The 22,122-nt window shown below is 49.1% G+C and overlaps 13 protein-coding genes across 13 annotated transcripts; 3 read left to right on the top strand and 10 right to left on the bottom strand.

Moving 5' to 3' along the window:
• Positions 1 to 271: 271 nt before the first annotated feature.
• Positions 272 to 656, top strand: SERLADRAFT_367772 (uncharacterized protein; the record flags this gene model as incomplete). The annotated part of the gene is made up of 2 exons (XM_007316279.1): positions 272 to 349; positions 561 to 656. The coding sequence occupies 2 exons, from the start codon at positions 272 to 274 to the stop codon at positions 654 to 656; spliced, it is 174 nt and encodes a 57-aa protein (XP_007316341.1).
• A 135-nt stretch (positions 657 to 791) lies between these two features.
• On the bottom strand, positions 792 to 2,410 carry SERLADRAFT_462918 (uncharacterized protein; the record flags this gene model as incomplete). Its single annotated transcript, XM_007316278.1, has 7 exons — positions 792 to 953; positions 1,011 to 1,098; positions 1,157 to 1,338; positions 1,413 to 1,647; positions 1,704 to 1,806; positions 1,860 to 2,018; positions 2,084 to 2,410. 7 exons carry the CDS (start codon positions 2,226 to 2,228, stop codon positions 864 to 866), a joined length of 1,002 nt encoding a protein of 333 aa, XP_007316340.1.
• A 104-nt stretch (positions 2,411 to 2,514) lies between these two features.
• SERLADRAFT_447414 (uncharacterized protein) lies at positions 2,515 to 3,932 on the bottom strand (the record flags this gene model as incomplete). The annotated part of the gene is made up of 4 exons (XM_007316277.1): positions 2,515 to 2,743; positions 2,799 to 2,919; positions 2,973 to 3,211; positions 3,266 to 3,932. The coding sequence occupies 4 exons, from the start codon at positions 3,746 to 3,748 to the stop codon at positions 2,720 to 2,722; spliced, it is 867 nt and encodes a 288-aa protein (XP_007316339.1).
• Positions 3,933 to 5,492: 1,560 nt separating this feature from the next.
• Positions 5,493 to 6,554, bottom strand: SERLADRAFT_407051 (uncharacterized protein; the record flags this gene model as incomplete). The annotated part of the gene is made up of 1 exon (XM_007316276.1): positions 5,493 to 6,554. The coding sequence occupies one exon, from the start codon at positions 6,552 to 6,554 to the stop codon at positions 5,493 to 5,495; it is 1,062 nt and encodes a 353-aa protein (XP_007316338.1).
• Positions 6,555 to 6,707: 153 nt separating this feature from the next.
• On the bottom strand, positions 6,708 to 7,004 carry SERLADRAFT_384473 (uncharacterized protein; the record flags this gene model as incomplete). Its single annotated transcript, XM_007316275.1, has 2 exons — positions 6,708 to 6,874; positions 6,962 to 7,004. 2 exons carry the CDS (start codon positions 7,002 to 7,004, stop codon positions 6,708 to 6,710), a joined length of 210 nt encoding a protein of 69 aa, XP_007316337.1.
• A 608-nt stretch (positions 7,005 to 7,612) lies between these two features.
• On the top strand, positions 7,613 to 8,010 carry SERLADRAFT_462914 (uncharacterized protein; the record flags this gene model as incomplete). The annotated part of the gene is made up of 1 exon (XM_007316274.1): positions 7,613 to 8,010. One exon carries the CDS (start codon positions 7,812 to 7,814, stop codon positions 7,965 to 7,967), a length of 156 nt encoding a protein of 51 aa, XP_007316336.1.
• A 109-nt stretch (positions 8,011 to 8,119) lies between these two features.
• Positions 8,120 to 10,800, bottom strand: SERLADRAFT_407050 (uncharacterized protein; the record flags this gene model as incomplete). Its single annotated transcript, XM_007316273.1, has 15 exons — positions 8,120 to 8,196; positions 8,399 to 9,002; positions 9,054 to 9,112; positions 9,176 to 9,186; positions 9,348 to 9,442; positions 9,530 to 9,589; positions 9,655 to 9,685; positions 9,735 to 9,805; positions 9,866 to 10,017; positions 10,068 to 10,084; positions 10,142 to 10,235; positions 10,392 to 10,491; positions 10,542 to 10,587; positions 10,639 to 10,694; positions 10,747 to 10,800. The coding sequence occupies 15 exons, from the start codon at positions 10,798 to 10,800 to the stop codon at positions 8,120 to 8,122; spliced, it is 1,527 nt and encodes a 508-aa protein (XP_007316335.1).
• Positions 10,801 to 10,887: 87 nt separating this feature from the next.
• SERLADRAFT_447412 (uncharacterized protein) lies at positions 10,888 to 11,754 on the top strand (the record flags this gene model as incomplete). The annotated part of the gene is made up of 2 exons (XM_007316272.1): positions 10,888 to 11,218; positions 11,357 to 11,754. The coding sequence occupies 2 exons, from the start codon at positions 11,134 to 11,136 to the stop codon at positions 11,752 to 11,754; spliced, it is 483 nt and encodes a 160-aa protein (XP_007316334.1).
• A 1,580-nt stretch (positions 11,755 to 13,334) lies between these two features.
• SERLADRAFT_462913 (uncharacterized protein) lies at positions 13,335 to 13,856 on the bottom strand (the record flags this gene model as incomplete). The annotated part of the gene is made up of 1 exon (XM_007316271.1): positions 13,335 to 13,856. A coding segment is annotated over one exon (495 nt), but the record flags the coding sequence as incomplete, so codon positions are not given.
• Positions 13,857 to 14,753: 897 nt separating this feature from the next.
• SERLADRAFT_436000 (uncharacterized protein) lies at positions 14,754 to 15,173 on the bottom strand (the record flags this gene model as incomplete). The annotated part of the gene is made up of 1 exon (XM_007316270.1): positions 14,754 to 15,173. One exon carries the CDS (start codon positions 15,171 to 15,173, stop codon positions 14,754 to 14,756), a length of 420 nt encoding a protein of 139 aa, XP_007316332.1.
• Positions 15,174 to 15,303: 130 nt separating this feature from the next.
• On the bottom strand, positions 15,304 to 16,189 carry SERLADRAFT_462912 (uncharacterized protein; the record flags this gene model as incomplete). Its single annotated transcript, XM_007316269.1, has 1 exon — positions 15,304 to 16,189. One exon carries the CDS (start codon positions 15,877 to 15,879, stop codon positions 15,553 to 15,555), a length of 327 nt encoding a protein of 108 aa, XP_007316331.1.
• Positions 16,190 to 16,498: 309 nt separating this feature from the next.
• SERLADRAFT_462907 (uncharacterized protein) lies at positions 16,499 to 18,160 on the bottom strand (the record flags this gene model as incomplete). The annotated part of the gene is made up of 4 exons (XM_007316268.1): positions 16,499 to 16,916; positions 16,967 to 17,829; positions 17,887 to 18,041; positions 18,099 to 18,160. The coding sequence occupies 3 exons, from the start codon at positions 18,107 to 18,109 to the stop codon at positions 17,567 to 17,569; spliced, it is 429 nt and encodes a 142-aa protein (XP_007316330.1).
• A 689-nt stretch (positions 18,161 to 18,849) lies between these two features.
• On the bottom strand, positions 18,850 to 21,300 carry SERLADRAFT_360587 (uncharacterized protein; the record flags this gene model as incomplete). The annotated part of the gene is made up of 13 exons (XM_007316267.1): positions 18,850 to 19,194; positions 19,247 to 19,294; positions 19,347 to 19,454; positions 19,509 to 19,675; positions 19,732 to 19,930; positions 19,985 to 20,051; positions 20,109 to 20,338; positions 20,396 to 20,468; positions 20,524 to 20,629; positions 20,682 to 20,779; positions 20,837 to 20,972; positions 21,031 to 21,128; positions 21,180 to 21,300. The coding sequence occupies 13 exons, from the start codon at positions 21,298 to 21,300 to the stop codon at positions 19,017 to 19,019; spliced, it is 1,629 nt and encodes a 542-aa protein (XP_007316329.1).
• Positions 21,301 to 22,122: the final 822 nt, after the last annotated feature.

Below are 22,122 nucleotides of genomic sequence, written 5' to 3'. Positions count from 1 at the left end.
GATATGGGGATGGCCACCAGACAGTGATTTAAAGAGAACGTGTGGTCCACTATGTAAAGCGCATTCTGGACAAAAAATTCCTGAGTCGGCAAAGCTGTACTGAAGAGTTGCCGATCAGCGGTACTTACTGTCTTTTGCTTTGAAAATCGGTGGCCATAATGTTCACCTGGGTCTTCGCGCATCTTTTTTGGGGGCAAGCGTCTGCGTTACTTTGTCATGATTTCAGAACCTATCGGTTGCAAGATAATTGAGCCTACCACAAAACGCTTCTATGTATCTTGAAGCTCCCAAGGTTCGAATATTTGGAAAGGACACCTTGAAGGATCATTTTCCGAACAAGGTGAAAATAGTACCTGCGCCAATTTAATTCCACACAAATGGGTGGATCCATGGAACAAAAATAAATATATTGCAATTGTAGCACCTATCACAGTGGGTTTATTCACCGTCTTTGTGCGTCCTTGACGATCCTGGTTGTGACTTGACCTCCCTGGGTCCGTCCAAGCTCACACAGCTATATATCACATGATAATTCACACAGCCAACAGTCAGTGGAACAGAAACTCACGTACTGTCCTTTACTCCGTAAAATCCACAACTTCAACACAGGTCAATGGCTCGCTAAACTGGCCATGGTACCCACCAACAAAGCATGAGATCGTGATAAGTGTTAAGATTTTCAAATTGACTGAGTGTAATCCAAATCGGCATGTGAAGCAAACATAACCTTAAGTTAAGGTTGCTCCAGCTAAATTAGCGCCGGATGCCTTGTTCACGCACACTCGCGCTGGTAGTTGATAGATTACATTAGTTACTTATTGCATGTTCATAACGGTTACAATCTAATAAAGTAATCGTAGGGACTATAAGACTGCTTTCATTTGTAAGGACATGAATAGCTGAAGGATATCACACAGCATCACGGCTAGCTCTACAGGTTTTTCTTGAGGGACCTACACAACAAACCTCAGCAGGAAATCCAGTCGGTAATTGAAAAGAGTTAGACCCACTAGATGACCAGCACCCTTAATAGTCCTTATCGAAGCCATCTTTCTCCCTTCGGAAGCATCACATATTTGTGCTTTAGCAGTCGGCGAGCTTGGTGTCGTGGCTGAGTTCAGACCTAGCGCAAAGACCCAAGAGGCACAAAGCTCACATAAATTCAGGATATTCCGCAAAGATAGTGTGCACCGGCATTTGTGCACATATCGCTGCCAATTCACTCCCAGGCATCGAATGACACTCAGCCAGATACAAAGGTGCTTCTTCCTTCTTGCTTAACTTTGGAGTGACATAACTGGCACCGTCGTCTGTTTCCACAGTCATGAACGCGTGGTCCTGATAATTTCAGGGTCAGATTTGGAGCGATCAGGGCTTTCCAGTCAGTGTAGGGTACTCCATAACTCACGCACCAGGTATATTTGAAAGATACGGGAATCCCATTTCCTCCATGGATGCCGAACAGACAAATAGCTTGCCAGTTCGTCACGACTGCTCCATCGATCACGTCTCGCGACGACACCCTTCTCATTCGCAATACCTCGAACAACGCGTGGGTCTTCCGGTGAAAGTGGAGGCAGTATCAGTGTAGGTTCCACTAAAATCATGCCTTCAAGTGGAAGCTTATAATTTCTACTAGCTAATACCCTGGAAAGGATCAAGGCTGATAAGTTTAGAGTACGCAGCCAAAAAGAAAAGCCAACCATGCTGTCGCACTGCCTGAATGTGCGATCCCTACGAGCCTCCTACCAGAGACGTGCGACGACGACAGGAAATGGCGGAGCATGATCCCATAGTCCATAGTAGCTTAAGTTCAATAACTCGTTAAAGGGATACTATGTTACACAGAAAAGACGTACAGCAGATGGATTTTCTCGTTGATAGGGCCGGACGGTTGACCACTGCGGCCTCCCCGTGGTTAGGGAAATCGACAGCCCAAATTTCGCAAATTCCATTTTGTCCAGAATTGGTGTCCAAGTCTAATAGTTTACTTATTGTCAAATCCCATTGCTCTTTATCTAGTAGAACACACAAGAGATGTTAGCTTCAACTTGTCTGGTAGCAGATGGGTCTGAAAACTCACGTCCACCCAAACCATGTGTAAATATCAACGTAAGCCCATCCCTAACGGAATGGTGTTCAGTACGACTGGATGTGTAGCTGGTAGCGCAACACTGGAGGCCCTCTGGTGGTAAAGGGAACACGTGAGATTTGGCGATCACTGGCATACTAGATGCTCAGGCAGCTGGAAGATTGAGTAATATTTTCGAGTTGCCAAACTCTCGATATCTTCCCTTGCTCGTCAACCTGAGCAGCGTAATAGCTATAAACCAGAGCTGGGAAGATGAAAGGGTAAGAAGTTATAAATCTCATAACGGCATTGGCAGGCATCGCTGTTAACGAAAAGCCTGAAATGGATACTTGTGTCGGTGGTTGATTAGAGGCGACTTTCATTACGGCATGATAATGCCGCTGTCCCCGCGATAACCATAGCACCGCAAAGTGATAGTATGGATTGTCAAATCGGAACTCTAGTGTTTATCATTGACAAAAAAAACATTCAAGAAAGCGATGTCAAGTGGGATACTACGCTACCAGTCTAGTAATTATGTTTTTCATCCATTACTTCTGCAAGCAATCAGCAATCCACATCTGATGAAGTCTACAGGAGTCCCTTGTAGATATACCTTCTGCAACTCGGTCGTAAGTGACATTCAATCTACTCAGAAAGCCAATTTCCTTGCTAAGGTGTAACAGATGGTCAGCATCAAGACATAAAATTTATCGCTTCAACGTACAAAGAACCTCTGATGGAGTAAAGATCCTGCGCGCTCGACTAAAGCAAGCTCTTCAGCAGTCAAATCGGGAACGTTGGTAGTATCGATGTATTCCCTGACCCGCTCAGCTTTGGAAGAAGTTCTGGGATTATATTATGAGACTTTAAATAGTAGCAGATTCTGTACGGTACTCACGTAATAACAAGCACGCCTTTCTGCTGCAACCATTTACTTAGGACCTGACTATCAGATACCGGTTGTCCTCGAGTGGCTTGCAGCCGCTCCCTGATGCTTTCCACGACTTCATTTAATGGACCACTTTCACCACGGAAAAGGGGTGATAAACCGCCATATGACGAGGTGACAATGCCGTGTTCTTTGTGAATTTCAAGGACTGGTTGGAGGGCTTTCCATACATATGGGTGCAGCTCGAGCTACGGTTACGGTAAGATACGGATAATAAAACTGCGATGGGTTGAAAATCAAACCTGGTTGACAGAAGGAGGAATCGATGCAACCTCAAAAATTTCTTTGAAGTGTTCAACAGCGAAATTGGAAACACCGATAGACTTTGTCAAACCGTCCTTCTTGCACTCTTCCATGCCTTTCCATACTTCTTTCAACTGCCCCACATGATTATTCGGATTGTGAACCAAGTACAGGTCCACTTGATCCAACTTCAGTCTCTTCAAAGACTCCTGCAAAGCGCTTTTCGGTGTTGCACCAGGTTGTAACTTGTACAATTTGGTCGTTATGAACAATTCTGAACGTGGTTTGCCGGACTGAATCACTCCAGTTCCCAAAGTCTCCTCGTTGGTGTACACTTGTGCGCCGTCGATATGCGTGAAGCCGTTCTGAATGGCGACATGTACGGCTTCTCTAGCGTCCTTATAGAAGAGGGCCGTGCCGGTGCCGAATCCTATCCAAGGGACTGCATTGCCATCGTTCAAGGCAAGAGTTGGGACAGTCATTTTGAGTCGGATATAAAGAAAAGCGAGAGAAGGTGGAAGAAATGGATAACGTGCAGACGATAAGCTTAAATACCGTTTATACACCTGGTTGACTAAGAGACGAGATACTGCGGTCCTAGTTGCTCGTGACCGCAATCAAAGTAGAGCTCAGCGCGGGCAGCAAATCGCTTTGATTTTCCGATACCGGGGTGCAGCTCTGCGTGTTCGAGCAGTCTGCTTTGCATTTCAGGCGTTAATCCTCAATGGTACTATTCGGGTTGGGATTCGCGCGGGCTGGGTATCGTTATTGTGATGGCGATAGTGAATCCTGTCCACCTGACTGTAAAATAGATAGGTGTTATCTGCAATCCTGAATATATGAGTCATTGAACATTGAAAAACAATGGCACAACGCGTGAAAGCAGTGTCACTTGAGGATAAAAGGCACTTCGAGGACTCCGAGAAAGTAGTAGAGCCAGCGTGCCTTTGCGGTGGACAAGGATATGTAACTACTCACGAAAATTCAAATTTGCCAAGCTTGCCCAATACGGAAGAAGAGTTGTAGTGATGGGTGTATGTTTCCGATGTCAACGAACTCTGTGTCAAAATGGTACCTCGTATTAAGTCCTGAATACGTGTACGTTAGCAGATACACTGCCTTCCAACGAGCACGAGCAATTCTCGACTCTTCTCCTGGCTGCATGCGTTGTATGCGGAACAAACTTCAAAAAAACTGAGTATTTGGAGGCATCAAGCGGTGATGCGTCGATACTTTTGAGACGGGAGCTGTTTCAAGGATAATCCAAATGAGTTTACCAAGACTTTAGATGCCACCGAAATCCTATGATTCTTGTATGGTCAAGGCTTGGAAGATACATACTATAGTATATTTCACTGCAAAACGACCAACGCCGCCGGTTAGGCGGTGTTCTGCGAATCCCCAAATGATATTCCCACGCCTTGGAGAGGGTGCAACTGTCGGTAACTTTACAGTCTGAGCCTGATATGTGAAATGTTCTTGTTATCCCACCACAAGCAGCAAGATTGTGGGCGTCGCACTAGGCGGAACTCCGGGTTTAGGCCCAGTGACCCTTTGTTACTTATTTTTATGATAGGTTCAGCAGCTTCAACTAGGCTCTCGAACGTCTTGCCTTCCCCAAGCGACATCGCTATGAGAGGTCCGGAGGAGCCTAAATGGTCCCTAGTCCTGAGGAATAAGGGCCAGTGATGGATTCCTACCGTCACGAGGCAGGGATGTCAAGTGTAGTATGAGATAGTGAGGACTCCGATCTACTGGTTGTGAGGTCTCTGTATTGAATGCTGGCGCTCGATGTATACTGACTGCGTCTTTTTTTACAGCCATCAACGCCAGTCATCCAGTTACAAGCGAATGTCATGGTCAGTTGCATGGCGAAAGACGGTCAACCAGATAGAGTATGGTCATACTATGATGACATTGATTGTTATTGAGTTCTGGTCTTCGCGGGATATTGTCTCATACCATCTCTCGTAACTGATACATGCGGGCGCATTTACTAGAGAGAAACAAAGTCAGTCACAGGATCAAGAAATGACATGTGTACGTTTACTGTAAAACCGCATCTCTCAAAATGTACTCTTTTTTCATGAAGTCAAATTCGTATAGCTCGTACAACAGCCATACCACCCAAAATCAAGCAAAAAACACCACAAGACGAAGAGAACTTTGGATAGTACATGAGGTAACCGCAATAGCCTTTCTGTCCGCGTACTATTTCTAACATCTCTACTTTACATAGTCAGGCAAATTGTCGTTCTTCAAAATCCATATAACACTGGCGCCAGGTCGGTAGAGGACAAGATGATCATTCATCCCCGAGTGATCATAGTCAAACGCATAGACGCGGTCTGCGGTGGACGCAAGGTCATATCCACCGATGCCACTACCAGGTGCACCCTGGTAATAACTAGGGCTGAATTTCCCGTCGTCATTTTTCAAAATCCAGATGGTGCCGCTACCAGGCTGATAGAGGGTAAGGTGGTCGAGCCTGTGGTCCGCGTTATAATCAAAGGTAATGGCGAGATCGTCAGGTGATTGTAAGTTGAACCCTCCAATCCCGCTGCTGGATTGAAAAACCGGGCTGAAGGTTTCTTTAAAGTTTTGCACAATCCATACGACGCCAGTGTTAGGGCGATAGAAAACGAAATGGTCAAGTTTTCCGGAGTTGTTATAATCGAATGCGAGAGCTCGATCTGCAGTGGAAGCCAAATCATAGCCACCAATACCTTGACCAGAACTTTGACTATAGACTGGGCTGAAATACCCATAATCGTTCTTCATTATCCATATGGTACCAACGCCAGGTCGATAGAGCACGATGTGATCAAGCCTGCCCGAGTGATCATAATCAAATGCGAAGGATCGGTCTGTGGTGGACCTTAGGTCGTACCCTCCAATCCCGTTGTTGGATTGGAACACTGGGCTGAAGGTTCCAGCTGTGTTCTTCAGAATCCATATGGTGCCAGTGTTGGGACGGTAAAGAACAAGATGATCGAGTTTGCCCGAATGGTCGTAATCGAATGCGAAAGCTCGGTCTGCAGTGGAAGCCAAATCATAGCCACCAATACCTTGACCAGAACTTTGACTATAGACTGGGCTGAAATACCCATAATCGTTCTTCATTATCCATATGGTACCAACGCCAGGTCGATAGAGCACGATGTGATCAAGCCTGCCCGAGTGATCATAATCAAATGCGAAGGATCGGTCTGTGGTGGACTTTAGGTCGTACCCTCCGATTCCATTGTCTGACTGGGATACCGGTGTGAATGTCAATGGGTCAGACATGCTGAACTGCGTCAAAAAGTCAGCTGAAGGAAAGCTTGGGGAAGTAGACAACGACTTACTTGGAGAAATGGACCAAATGCTAAGGTACGAATACCAGCATTTTCACCGTATTTATACTGGAATGCAGGCGCTTCTATCTACCTTCTCCTTCCTTCAAGTTCGGGATATCGATATCTGCATAACCCAATCAACAGACCTGAGATTCCCAACTGAGTTACTCTGTCGCCGCAGCATGCTAGCGCTGAAGCTCCTTGCTTCATACGTTACTGAATGAGATCGCTGTAGCTTTATTGAAAGATCAGTGGTGAGGCGATGTTCTGCTTGCGTGAGTGCAAAGTCATTGTATTTATATTTCGCGAATTTAAAAACCTGCCAATTTCAGAAAGCTTCTTTGCGAAGCATCCCACAAATGCCCTGACCACTTCTCAGCCTGGTATTGCGCTCTTTCATCTACATACATACCGACTTCCAAAATTGTGGGTAAAAAGCATGATAGGAGTAGTGTGTATAAAGCTTTGTATCACCACCTCACGTGCTAATCGCAGAAAACGCGTTTTTAGGTGCAGGCGCCTACATAGCCCTCGACCCCTGAGGTGGATAAGATCGCGAAGCAGTATCGGAGAAACATCGCCTAGGCCTCCCAACGTTGTAATAAACACAACCACCTCCTCCTTTGTGTGGAGATTCATACATCTTCTGCCGTGATATTGTCGCCGTCCGGCGGTCTTGAACGATACATGAATACTGGCATTAAAATAAAAAAAAACAAGCGCCTCGCGTGTGCATCGCATCAAGGATTGGCGCTGAAGAGCATCTCGAAGCTTGGGCTGCGCAGTCCAGGGAAAACCGGTATCCCCCTCCAGTCGTTTGACAAAAGGTCATGTGCTCTTACAGCTGTCCAGGATTCGCCATGACTCCAGGGCCAGAGATCTTCGGCAAGCTGTTGGCACGACCGCATTCTCACTCGATCGAGCACTGCGAATGTATGTTCGGGGGACTGGCGACACGAGAGAGAGTGTGTGCGATTGCATGTGGGAGACGTCGTCGTTTGGATGTTTATCTTGGCTTGAGGCCGCGGTATTGCAGAAGGTGCGGCGGTCGAATGAAGACTAGAAAACAATCCTTCCGTGCCCGTCTAGTGATCCTCCTCTCGCGAACCTGCCAGAATGACATATGGGCTCCATACTAACAGCCATTCTCTCCAGTGTTCGATATCTTTTTGCATGACGTTCGAAAACTGCAGCTGCGAGCTTTATTATGATTATTAAAGTAGATCAGGAGGCCATCGAGATAGCTCGAGATGCTAGTGCCCCTTGGCCCTCGACACAATGCGACGATGACCCACAAAATGTACATGCTAGAGTGATTGAGAATGTGCCGTTTTCTTTTGCTTTGCGTGATAATAAGAAATAATGATACTACATGCTTTTTATAACCGGCTGTTATAGTCTCCTCTCCCCTTCCCTTCCCTTCCCTTCCCTCCCCTCCCCTCCCCGCATCCTCCCCACAACCCACAACACCGCACACACCCCCACGAACAGAACAGGGGGTCCCATCGAGACCGCTCATCGGGCACGCGGCGCAGAGTCCCCAATCAAGCATGGACCCCTCCGCACGTCTGAACATCCCCCCCCCCCAAAGTCTGAAAGCCTATTTCATAGCCTCAAAAACGAACGTCCGAACGAGCCGGTCACCGACGATACAACTTGGGTGCGCCTCCCACATCTGAAAGGATAAGGGGCAAATTCTTGTCAGCACCGACCCCTTTCACAAACCCAAAAACCAGAAAGAAAAAACCAAGAAACCGGCGCATGCATACACGGCAAAAAAGGCACAAAACTCACTTATCGGCGACGTAAACTGATGCACGAGCCGGTTCATCGTCGACGCATTATGTCTCGTCAGATTTCCCTCCGTCAGCATCGACAGGCCGCCCAGCTCGACGTCGCCGTTCTTCGTGCGCCGGTTGGGCTGCATCATCACGGAGGGCGGGCGGATTTTGTCGTCGGGGTCGATTTCTTTGGCCCAGCCCATGCCGGCGCCGTTGACGCCGAAGTTGGGGGTGGGGGTGTCGCCTGGGGGGAGGCGCGGTGATTTGTAGGTGGAGAGGGGGAGCGGAGGCCCGTCGTACCCCAGCCCATCATACCCAAACCCGTCCCCCTCATCATACTTATCGTCCTCGTCGATCCCCTTCAACTGTCCCCCGCCTCCCACCCCACTCACAGCCCCCACCCCGTTCCCGGCCTTCTTCCCCTCCCCACCCCCACCCCCCTGCCCCTCCTCCTGACACTGGCACGCATACGGATACTGCGAATACTGCGAGTGGACGTGGCTCGAGTCGAGCGCGGTGCGCCGGAGGGTGGGCGTGGAGTGGGAGGCATCGGGGCGTCTGATTCGGGAGGCGTCGCGGGCGGCTATTTCGGTTTCGATGGAGCGGGGGAAGAAGATCTGGGGGGAGTTAGTTTTGGGTGGGGGAGGAAAAGGAGGGGGGGGACGTACGACTAGAGTGATCCCTGAAGACACCGTACACCCCACAGCAGCGATCATCGCCAACAAGTCTTTGTATTTTCAAATTTCAGACTTTGACACTGCCGTTCATGAAGGGAGGGAAAGTTACATACCGACAGGGAACCTAGGGAGCGAGTTAGAAATGATTAATTATGTTGTTATGAAGATCATCAAGGGAGAGAGAGAGAGAGAGAGGAAGGTAAGGAAGTGGGGAAACAGAAACAAGTAACGAAGCGAACGAACGAACGAAAGTACATAGTAATAACAAGAAGAAACAACACTCACATCTTATCATTAATATGCTGATGCGGCCTCACGCCATCAATACCCAGAATGACAAAAGGCACCGTGAACAAGAACCGAAACACGACGCGGATGCACTGGCGAACGAAAAGTGATTGGAAGCAGTGAGCATTATTGGTACGCCAAAGGGAAGTAGGGAGGTAGGAGGGGGGGGAGGGACGCACATTGAGCTCGTGAAACTTGGTAAGCCTCACTATGGTATTAATATCCACGTGCTCGTTCCTCTACCGAAATGCACAACACGTAAGCCATCGTGAACACCATCAACGACGAGCAAAGATGTGCTTACGAGAGATCGGAGGAAGACTGGGAAGGTCCATCTAAGGGGGTGGGGGTGAGTTGAGGTATTACGATGGGATGGGGACGCACAGGATGGGGAGGAACCAGATGGTGAGAGACAGACTTCCGAGGCTTCCAGCCAAAAACGTATAGGCCTCGCACTATCGCCGTCCTCGTCAACGAAGATGATCCAAGTCAACGAAGAAAGGCAAAGCACCCACCTTGTACGGATCCTGCCTGGTAAATATCGTCACGAGGGGCATGTAGATGACGGCGACGAAAGAGCCGAATGTCCATGTTCTGAAATAGGCACTGCGGAACCAGTCTTGTTGGGCCGAGCCTGCGTTGACGAGGAAGAGCCAGAAGCAGAGTTCTGGTGGGGCGATGAGTGCGTGAGTGAGTGAGGGGAGGGGAAGAGCGTACCTTCGAGATGGGTGACCCTATGAGAATAAGGCGGTGAGTAAGACGAGTGGACAGCGAAGGAGCGAGGGACGTACATCTCCAGACTCCAGCCTACGGAGAAACATAGATAGAGCGGGAGAATCGCGCTACGCGCCGTATGGCTCCACATCTCATATGGGACGGGAATGACTATGTGATTGCCGTAAGTAAGTACGTAAATAGATAGATGTAAAATCAGCGGAAAGGGGGAAAGGGGAAAGGCACAGATGGAAGGGATGACGGAGGGATGTGGATGGAGCGAGAGGGGAAGGACGGGGGGGATGTGGGGTGGGAGGAGTGGCTTACCGCCTTGGACGGGGAGATAGGTGAAGCCGTAGTGGTATTTGATGATGGCGAAGCCGACGGAGTAGACGGTGATGAGTGGGACGCTGCATAGGTATGAATACTGGAGAGTGTCAGTGGGTGAGCGAGTGAGGGAAGGGCGCGGGGGCGTACGGTCATGACGCGTTTGAAGGCGCCAGAGTAGGGCCCGGTGTTCCACCTGCAGCGCGTCAGTGAGCCACGAATGAAGAAGTGGGCAAGGAGGACGCACTTGAGGCACTTGAAGCGGTCGAAAGACCAGAGATGAAAGAGGAGGAAGACACCGAGCTGGAGGAGGAGTGTCAGCGCAAGCGTAACGAGGACGGAAGAGGATACGGACGAGAAGGGAGAAGACGGCCCATACGAGCATGGCTGCTGGGCTTGTGTGAGCCATGGAGGAAAGGAGAGGAGTGGAGATGGGAAGTGACCAGCACAGAGGAGAGATAAAAGGGGGCTATAATTGGAGAAAAGGGAGATATTTGTGTGGATGATACAGGAAAGGAGGAGCACATGCTACTCGGATCAACATCGCCCTGGACAATATCAGCACACGAAACATATCACGGACACTAATACGGTACACGAACATATCACGGACACTAATACGGTACACGAAACATATCACGGACACTAATACGGTACACGAACATATCACGGACACTCACTCTAACAGTAACCAGTACGTACTCCCTCGGTGATCTCCGTACCACGCTCACCGCCAACGACAATGTCCCCCGACGACCATTCCGACTTTCTTCTCTCCTGTCGCTACGGCGACATCGACGACATCAACGCCTTCATCGCCCACTTCGGTCCCGCCGTCCTCCCCTCCATCCGCGACGACAATGCCAACACCCCCCCTCCACATGATCGCCGCCAACGGCCACACAGGTCAGTCCCCCCCCCCGCGTTCATTCTGCTACTGAGAACCTGACGCTGACGACGCACAGACGCCCTCGCCCTCCTCCTCCCGCTCCTCCCCCCCGCCCTCCTCTCCGCACAGAACGCCTCCGGCTCAACCCCCCTCCACTGGGCATCCCTCAACGCCCACCTCCCCATCGCCAAAGCCCTCGTCGCCCACTCCCCAGGCCCAGGCGTCGATCTCATCGATATCAAGAATCACGCTGGCAGGTCCCCGCTGGGAGAGGCGGAGATGGCGGGCTGGGAGGAGGGCGCGAGCTGGTTTGTGGAGGTGATGAATCTTGGGGAGGGGAAGGGTGCCGAGGGTGCTAGTGCTGACGAGGTTGCCGACGCTGACGACGACGCGCCCATCCACCTCGAGATCCAAGACGCAGACGGCCACATCGCCAACCTCACCATCCACGACCCCCCTCTTCCCCCATCCTAACCTCCCCCCTCATCATCGCCCATCGGCCCCGATCACGCACCCTTCCCACCTCACGAGGATACCGACATCTTCCTTTCCAGAAACACCCAACCCCTGACGGCTGATCCCACCTATCGCTGCCATCTACTCCCCGACTTGTACCATCGCCCCCCCCTCATCGCCTCATCAGCCAATCAACCAACCACAGAAAAGCCTCGGCGCTGTCATCATCCCATCTAGAAAGCCAAGACAGTTCCACTTTCCAATCCAATCCAAAAAAAAAGAATAAAAAAGGTCCACTCGCAACCGCATTCGTGATAGAACAGGCATCTTGAATGAACGCCCCCCCTCCTCACATGTCCCCCTACCTCCCCCCACCCAGCTCTATACAGCAACCCAAAAGACGTCTTCTCCTACGTCACACGCACACGTACCGGCGCTCGGACGTATATAGACCTTATACAGTGTCCCTACCTGCTGTAGTATACACCTACGATAAGTGATAGCCCTTGCGCCCTTTCATTTAGAACACGGATAGGATCTCGTCCTCGTCATAAGATACCAACCGATAAGATTCATTTCATCTACGTACAACGATACTCACGAATAATACACCCAACTCCTAAGACGGTCCACATCAGTGATCGCACAAAGTGTTGATTCATACGGCAACAGCGCCGATCGCGTCACCTCACTCACCCCGGCGCCAGCTTCATCTTCATCTTCGGTGCCTACACCAAACCCTCTCTTCTCACCATCATCCCATCACTCATCCTCATCCGCAACTTTCTCCGCGGCCAGTCCCAGCCGACTCAGGCGAGCCCCCATCCCAACCCCGTTCGACACCACCCCGTCAAAACTCACGCCTCAACTCCCCGCCCCCGCCCCCACCTCCCCTTCCCAGGAACGACATACGCAACCTCCCCCTCCACCCTCTTCTGCGGACGTACTCCGCATACACCCGTCCCGGGGTGTACACCCCGCCAACGGGGGCGGTGGCTCTGCTGACGTGGCTGTCCTTGCTGACGTTGCTGTCGTCGTGCATCTTGCTGTCCTTGTGGTCCTTGCGGTCCTCGCGGAGTTTGCCGCACCCGTGATGGCTGTCGAGGCTCGAGTTGACAGGATCGATCATACGCTCCAGTCCCGTTCGGGGCATCACCATCAACCATCACCATCCCATCACACCATCACGTCGGCGTCATCCCGGCGTTCGGGATATCACAAAGGAAGAGAGAAATAACAAGAACGAACAGCAAGACAAGAGCGCTGGGTTAGCATCACCATCCATCCCACCGCGTCATCCCAGCGTTCATGGTTCGCGATACCAACAAGGGGAACATGAGCGCACAGGCAAGAATCGAACAGCAAGGATGTTCGGGCGTTGGGCGTAAACCGCGTCAATAAGGAAAGAAGAAAAGATGGGAAGTGAAATATGGAAAGATGAATGGAAGGATGAAAGGAAAGAAAGGGGCAAGTCATCGTCAAACCCAAATTACACAGCAAACCTCAAAGGGAGAAGCAAAAACGTGTCATTCTCACCTTTCACCGCTCATCCCCGTACATACAGTCCCGTCCCCATCTCCTCCGCTCATCATCCTCATCCTCGTCACTATGACGCTCGCGCTCACAATCTCCCTTCAAACTCGACGTCGACTTTGCAGAAGCATCAACATCACCCACCCAAAAACAATCCACTCCCTCGAACCACTCCCCCTCCCCCTCATCTTCACCAATCGACCCCTCGATGTCCGAGTGAAGCTCACACTCCGTATAGTCTATAGGTAAAACGCGCAAAAGCCCGTTAAATGAAAACGTCTTGCCTTTTTCCGCCGACATGGATGCTTGGGGAGGTGGGTGGCTGGTGATGTGCCGTCCTTGCTCTTGGCCTTGCTCTTTGCTTCCGTCACAGTTGTCAAGAGACGGCAGACATAGCGCCTTCATTCGCGATGGCGATCCGTCTGCTTGGCCTACAGGCCGATCGTTCGCATTGTCGCTCTTGCCCTTCTCGTCGGACTTGTGCGCGGGAGACAGAGGCAACTTACAAATCGCAGGACCACTCCCAGGCTTACACACCCAAAAACCACACCGCGACCTCATTTCAGACCTAGACCTCACCCGCGACCCGGGGGTAGAGCCCATCGCAGGCGACGCTTCAGGCGTACAGGACAACACGGCATAGGCAGGTTTCGAGAGCGAGTGGGTGGGCGGTACCGCCTGGGGAGAGTCAGAGCTGGGTCCTATGCACGATGACGGGTTACTTAGGTCTTCATTAGGTATGCGATGTGAAGTATCTTTAGGAGCCCGTTCACGATATTGTGTAGCTTTTGATGGGAGTGCTCGGGCCTGATCCGGTTCGTGGATAGATTGTGTGGACGGTCCCGGCCTGTCCTGGTTCTCGTCTTGGTCGTCAATTCGAATTGAGATAACAGGAGGAGGGAGCACTTTGATTACTCCAAAATCATCATTTACTTTACAGCGTTGTTGAGTAAAAGAGGCATAACGGGCCGAGTCGTACCATCCAGCGGAGCCACAGGAATAGCCAGAGGGAGCTGTACAACAGAGGTCCCCAACGAAGCCGCCGACCCAAGTCCAGAGATAGCAGTTTCAGCAACAGGCCCGACATCGTCACGGTCACCGCCATCGACAACACCCGTTTTCGATAAACCATCATGGAGCTTCGCTTGCAGTCCCGTCGTACCCGACCTGCGCCGCCTATTAGTGTTAGACGGCACATCCGACGCCTGTACCTGTACGTGAACGACTCCACGGTCCGCAAGCCAATCAAGGTCTTCGAGTTGGAAGGACAAGCACGAACTGACGAGTATGCTACACCCGATGAGCGCCTTTGTGAGTGGGTAGGTCAGTGTGAGAAGGAGGGCGAGTCGGATGCTGCCATAGACCCTGTTTTCTATTGAAAAATCGGCGCTTCCGAGTTTGGCCATGAAGGGGCAGCCGAGGCTTGAGGGGAGGGTGAAGCGAGAGGCGTCTGAGTGGCTTGGGTGAGCAAAGGTGGGGGGTCGTCATCGTTGTAGAAAGTATCGTTCTTGAATAATGTCGATCACTTCAGATAGGACGCCAGCGTCTTCTGTCATGGTAAACGTATAATTTATCGTTCTCGACTCTGCCTCGAAATAATCGACGTCGGCCAGAGTCATCATCCACCCGTCGTCCTGATCTTCCAGTCCATCAATCGACCTCCTGATCACGTCGAAGCTATCGGCATTTTCAACTTGAAAATCCTGGGAAAATTGGGGGCCCGCATCCAAAGTGGGAGTAAGAGTAGAAGTAAAAGCAGCGATAGTAGCGTGTTTGAGCCCCGTGACAAACTGCGGTACTGAGAGTACGATGATATCGGCTGCGTATTGGTACTGGAGGGTTGTGCACCATGAGCGCACGCTGTCTAGGAAAGCATCGAAGGCTTTTGAAAAGAATGGATTCATAGATAATGTCGATGTGGTTGCCCTTGGATGGCGTGGCGCGAACAGAGTTGTAGACGCATTGATGACCTTTGTTTATCCTTGTTTGCGCTCAGCTGTCGACGCGTTACCTTCCACTGAACAAACTGTACTTGATGTCTTACTCTGTCTCATATGAAGTCCATCTAGGAGCAAATTTCTGCTTTCAGCGGAGACCTTCTCCTTAGGAACTTGAATCTCAAGGGTAGATGTTCAGGCAAAGTCCTAGATTGAAAGCATCAAATCAAGTCTGCATTTCGTCCTTTCTCATGGCAATTTAAACTACATCCCCTTACAACTGATTGGACTGGCGGTGCAGCCGATTCGACCGTTCTGGCCAGGAGTCCATCAAAGCCCCACACGCCTAGAGAGAATCGGAGTCCTCTGGGCTTACTGCGCTGATTTCACCCCAGCAATCCTCCCCGGTACACGATTCATTCCGTACCGCATCACGGAGAAACAGGCTCCGTTCACACGACGGCACACTGGAATAAGAAGGACAAGAAGAAGAGGAAGAAGAACGCCCTTGCAACACCATCATGGCGCAATCATTCCCTAAACCAACCATGATAGTCCTGTCAAGAATCAAGGTTATTACCCCTTGCAACATCATCGCGGTAGGCTTGATTATTTCCATTCGAGAGCCCTCCCAGTGCACGCGGCATGTTTTATTCCTCAGGCCCTGGTGCATCGAGTCGGTACCTCATTTTAGGATTCTGATGCCATGACTTCAGATAGTAGAGGGAGTTTATCCAACGACCGCAGGTATAGGCCTTGTCATGGTAGAGTTGTATACCGAAAAAAGCGAATTGAGGGAGAAATTGAGGACAATATGTACGAGATATGAGCCATCGATGCTATGTTGTGGTCGTAGTGCGGACTCGAGCGCGGGAGCGCATACCATCACTGTTCTCTCTCTACAAACATCATCACAGTACATCCATCCCCTTGTATATCCCTACAACGTGAGCACGGCTATCGTTATCAAGGTTGCTCAGAATGAAAGCATTTCTACCAGTGCTGAAGTCTTTCTTTTGTCCAACAAATTGGTTATGACGAATCACCCAACCTGAGATCGCAGGCGAGTTTCTAACCTTTCAGTTGTTGAGCTATTGTTCTAAACTGACAGTAACAGGGTGCAGCGTACAGCTTATCACTCGCAATAACGGTCCTGTGCTGATGATTGTTTGTCAACATATAAGCTAAGGGCGTCAGTAGGCCTCCGGCCAAACCTTAGAGCACCGGTCTGAAACGCCAAGGTCTTGTCCTCGGATTTTTGCGTGATTGCTGCCCACCTCATACTTTTACCCATCTCAGAGTCGACGCGCAACGGTACTCCAAAGGGCATACTCGAAGTCCCCGACACCTCAGTAATTTGGGCCCATGATGCCAATGTTATCGATTCAATAGGCCAGTCAAGATCTGTCGACGCACGCCACAGTACATTCAACGAGGTCCATGGACAGCAGATCAATGGCGATCACACAATAATTAACCAATACCACAGAAATACTTGCTGCATTTTCTTCAGCAGCCTACAATGTGATTTTAACATGTAGCCCAAGAACGACAGGAGTTTGCAGAGTCGCTATCCTCTGAATTTCCATCGGACACAAATCGATGTCTACAAAAGCCGACGTGAGGGGACTGGAGAGCGGGTCCTCCATGACAAGGCATTTAAGGAGTGGCAAAGGTAAAAAGCAAGAATCCCGTGGTGTCCTGAAATTCGTAAGCGTTTACTATATCACACGTTGTCGATGCTGATACGAGCCTTGCAGCTGGCGTTGGAAAACGGTCCTTGCGTATTTGCTTCAGAAACTGACCGTAATTGCCTCCTGATCAATATCTGCACTTCAGATCATACACAGTTGATTTACTTATCAAGAAGCACGAGAAAAGTGACGAACGTTGCAGTGATCTTTACCTATCGACTGCAACTGTAAAGAACAAGGAACACAAACAGTTTACAACCCTGTTACAAGCCTTTTGAAACGACTCATCGAGGATGCCCCTTACATTTATCTTACATTTAAAGACATAAAGGATTACCGATCTCATCAAATTAAAAAAATGTGCTCGACTTTACGCGAGGTTCAAGCCTTGAGGATAGTTATGTTTTCTGGACGGGACATTAGTTCGATGGTGATCTTAGCCAAGGTTAATTCTTATATTAGGATAGAGGTGCTCCTCAGGCGTATTTTAGACCTAGCGTAGAGTATCATGCAAGGATAAGAGAGAAAAGAATAACCACAATAAAAAGATCATATATCTCGAGAAAAACACGCCCGTCTGACTCACTACGCATACACCATCATTACCCCAACAAATTCAACAACGAGCACGTAGACTAGACCGTATTAATACCAAAATCCCTCAACCTACAAATACTCAACGATAAAGCGGCAAGTAACGTCTTCAAAATCAAGAGCTCGCAGTGAAGGACCGTAGCTTTTCGTCCCAGCCTGGCTCGATAGGAATATAGTGCGGTCACTCAGGGATACCTGCTGGGTAATGGTGAGGTTGATGAGCCCATCAGCAAGGTAGAGTGTCCCCAGAGTGACAGCATCTGAATTGTTCATAGCGTCACACCTGATGTCGAAATTGCTGCTTTCGTATATTCTGACATACTTTGCATTGGATCCTAAAAATTGAACAGTGATGTGAGCGTGAATTTGTCAGGCGTTGAGGATATGCGCACCTGACAATACAGTCTGATTAGGGCCGGCGATCTCGACAGTGAATTTGGCACTGGGATCATAATTTTGGTCGGCAAACGCAAGCCCATCGCCAGTCACTTTCAGGTATCTTCCGTCAACACTCTTAATAGCGACATTTCCTTTCAGTGGGGTGATTCTGAACCACAGGTGTAATCAGCACAAGAAAGAACAGCCTAGAAGGGCGGATACTCACTTCCACTTCATGTTGAGCGTGATTTGCACTTGTTTCAAATTGCACAATCAAGAGTTGTCATATCCAAACCAATAGTACGCAGAGATTTATATCGCCGGGGAGTGATCTCCAACAGCGCCTCTTTTCCTTCAATGGGCTTAAAGCGATACCTCGGATAAAAACGTCGAGGGCACACCGGAGATCCTATACTATAGCTACTGGCCCAGGTTCCTAGGACTGCAGGGCCTCCGCCGCTTGAAAGTAGCAAAACTTTGGCATAGCCATAGCGGCACTGACTCAGACTGTCATTGGCTTTTACAGCCCTGGACCTTGACACTTTGGAAGTTGAAGGCCTCCATTCGCTATGATAAACATTGCATGAACTGGAAATGGTCGAGGTACTAGTTTGCAGTTTTGCAGATCACCCAAATTACAGTAGCAGGTTAAGGAGAGGTAGTTTCTATGCGGTGCAATATAGCATTACAACAGTTCCGAGCCTTGAGTTTCTTCACTTATCGTTGTTTTGTAGAGATAAGCCACCGAACGAATGTAACATAGCCGCATCGGATGTGGAAGAGTTCCGGGGCAACTCCGTCATAGCAAGGAAAATCAAAAATCGGTCGAGCCGATTGACCGTTCTGACCGTTGTTCCACCGCACTACAAGAAAAATAATGTTGCACAATCATTCAGCTGAAACCCTCAGTAATCAATGAGGAGCTTTGCGTCCTGTCAATGTAACAAATGAATACAAGCTTCGTTCTCATTTTGTCCAAGCATGAAGTAATATATTGTGTCAATGGCTTCGGTTACAATTTCATGAATAGGGTCGGGAATAAAAAAATATAACACGGACTGAGTACATAGAATAGAGTCAAATGAGTAGTAAGAGCTGTGATGTTGAATACAATAAATTCCGCCCTTAAATCGACCCGCTACCATCAATCACGCGGAGCAACAGATACCTTCAGAGGCATTTGCACTCCCTTCTCCATCTCCCCTTCAATGGTAGGAACCATAATAATACAATTCTCCCGACGAATTTTACCAGGATCAACAGCCAGTGCAAACTCAAAGTTGCCCACCATCTCGATGAGGAACGTTTGAATCTCGATTAACCTGCACCAAGCTCAATCGACTATGTTGACACGAAAAGAGAGGGACAACTCACGCGAATCTCCAGCCTATACAAGAACGTATGCCTCCTGCAAAGGTGAGGCTGTAACAAAGTGTGAGCCATGCCACGAGGCGTAGATCAAGAGATGGCTTACAGGTTACCGTAAACGCCGACCGATCCTGCCTTCTTCGAATGGTCCCTCTCGTTGAACCACCTCTCCGGGTTAAAGCGATCAGCATCAGCACCCCACAGATCGCGGTTCCTGTAAGCGCCGACGTAAGCATTACAAAACTGTGTACAGGTAGAATACCCTAACCTGTTGTATCCCGCGATCGAGGTGATGATCCTCGTGCCCTTTGAAATCGGTATTTCTGTTATCGCTTCCCCTGTTTCGGTGATGATGGGCTTCGCGAGCGGGAGTACATCATCTCGACCAGCTTGTCTGTAAGTATTCGCCACGACCGGATGGAAACGCAGTACCTCCTGTGAAATTCGACACCATTGTTAATATATAATAATCGCAGTGGGTAATGGCCAACCTTGATAACTGCAAGTAGATACGGCATACCATCCAAGTCGGCCAATTTGAAGTCACCATCACCCCTCGAGTGAACGTACGACTCTTTCTCTCTGATCTCATTACGGAGTTTTACCTGGATATCGGGCTGCTTGGATAGTTCGAATAGGGCCCAGCTCATAGTGTTGGCAGTGGTGTCATGTCCAGCAAGCATGAGCGTCCTATAGACGGGTTTTATACACAAAGCTGACAAAAAGCCAAGAGAATACTCATACCTCATCTGTGCCACCATTTCAGCCTCGCTCAATTTTGTATTTTCGTTTTCAGATGCGTTTGCTTTTACTGAAAGCACATACCATATGAATACAGTCAAGATTTGGTGGTCCAGTAACGACTCACCCAACAAACTCATCACGTCGCGACCTCCTTTTCCGAGTAAGAGCTCACTGGACTTGGATTGAATGAGCTCCTTTGCAACACTTGCCGCGACATCGCTGTTCTTTCGGCTGCGGTCAAGGGCTGCGCTCGGTAAGTAATCCGTGATAGACTGAACTAGCCACATGGGTAGCCAGTGTGATGTGTTTTGAGCGAAAATGCCGAGGGCAGTAGGGGAACCAAATAAATCAGCCCTAAAGACTGAAAGTTAGAACACAGGTGATGCCCCTGAACCGAGAAATAATAATCACAAAAGGTTGCTGTAAGCTCTCTTCAACTCGTTATCTGCGTTATCCATAGCACCGAAGTTGTAATCAAAAGCACCTTAAATGTTAAAGAAGCATAAATCTATGAAACCCCGGAAATGCAGAAAGGTTACCTAGCCCAAGAGCGTCCAAGGTTGCACGAGCCATCCACGCAGATACGTTGAATACTTTCTCTCCCGATTTCTCGTCGTCCAAAATATCTTTCCATTGGGTTGTTAGCTAGCAAACATAATCAGAATGTATCTTTCAATATTCATTCATTCGCACACACCTGCTCAGCACATCTGGAAAATATGGGTACAAGTGCTTTCGTTTCGGGCATACCGAATCCTGGAAGCATCACCTTCCTTTGTCGTTTATGAATATCCCCTACGAAACATGCATGTCAAAATATACCATAGATAACGTGCTTCAAAGATTGTGCACCATCAGCCCACGTGAGTCCTCTGCCAGCGACGAGACGTGATAGTTCACGTCGCTCAGGGGTTTTTGGGAAGTTGTAGCCACAGGTTTGATATACATATTGCAGAGCTTTAGGATCAGAGACGAGTAATTTATCTTCCTAATAATAGCTCGATAAGTGAGTTGGTATAGGCACTTGGAAATGAAACAAGACTCACTCTAAAAGCAGCTTTGATACGAACAACGTCTCCAAACTCTTCCTCCCATTTGAATTCGGCTATACCTGCTTGGCTTTGATAAAACTCCTTTAAATTTCCTGCCAACGTTATTAGATATCAACTCGAGATGTTATGGAGCAATAGGATACCTAAGAAGAACGACTCTGATCGTGGACCTCGAATATGGCGAATGGATATTCGAGTAAACCTTCGATAGACCGTATAAAGGACTGCGAGGACCCCTAATGAGGCTATTGCGAGTAAAGTCATGGCTGTAGTCTTTAGATGATAATGAAAAGAGGATATGTGATGCTGAGAGAAATGGTTCCCAAGGTATATATACCGAAGTCAGATGCGACACCCTCGTGAGCAAACCAGTCAGATGTGTTCACGCCTACATCCGTACATAGCGCTTGTTAGCATCTCTGTGCGCCATGGATCTTCAGGAACCGACGGCAACGCACGGGCCTATTTCGCCAACTTATTCCTCGGATATCTCGGAAACTCCGTCTGTAGTATCTAGGAAATCTGAAGAAGAAATCCCATAAGGCATTTTAACAGCTGAACATTATGAATGTAACGTACTCGAATGAGTTGATACCAAGAGGACTCTAGCCACCTTTGAAAACCACGTGACCTTGCGCATTGTTGACTGTCATGGAGTTCGATCACCCATGACTTCAGCGTTAGGGTCCGCCCCACACGAACAAGCGACTGGTGCTTCTCTGCCCGAAATACCGGCACCAAGTCTCTTGAAAGTGTACAGGTCAGCTGCACGAGTGTAGGAAAATAAGAAGATAGAAAGGTCATCGGCGGATGCAAATGGGTCGCGATCAATACGGAAGAAGAACGCTGTCATGGGTAGGGGCAAAGCAGCGAATCACATACCCCATTAAGGATGCATTGTCCGTGAGATAGCTAGATAACAGAATCACCACATACTCATCTCGTAGTCGTGGCTGATACATTCTGCAGCGCCTAACGTCGGACGCAAGTAAAGCAGTCATCTAGAAAACGAAGGATAACTTGAACGATCGACCGTCATCAAGATATTGAATTAGGTAAGCAAAGATGATTAGCTTCGACGGTAAA

The sequence above is a fragment of the Serpula lacrymans genome (assembly GCF_000218685.1).
Source record: "Serpula lacrymans var. lacrymans S7.9 unplaced genomic scaffold SERLAscaffold_5, whole genome shotgun sequence".
NCBI classification, from domain to species: Eukaryota; Fungi; Basidiomycota; class Agaricomycetes; order Boletales; family Serpulaceae; genus Serpula; species Serpula lacrymans.
Note: the sequence above shows the minus strand (reverse complement) of the source record. Positions and strands in the feature narration are given on the sequence as shown.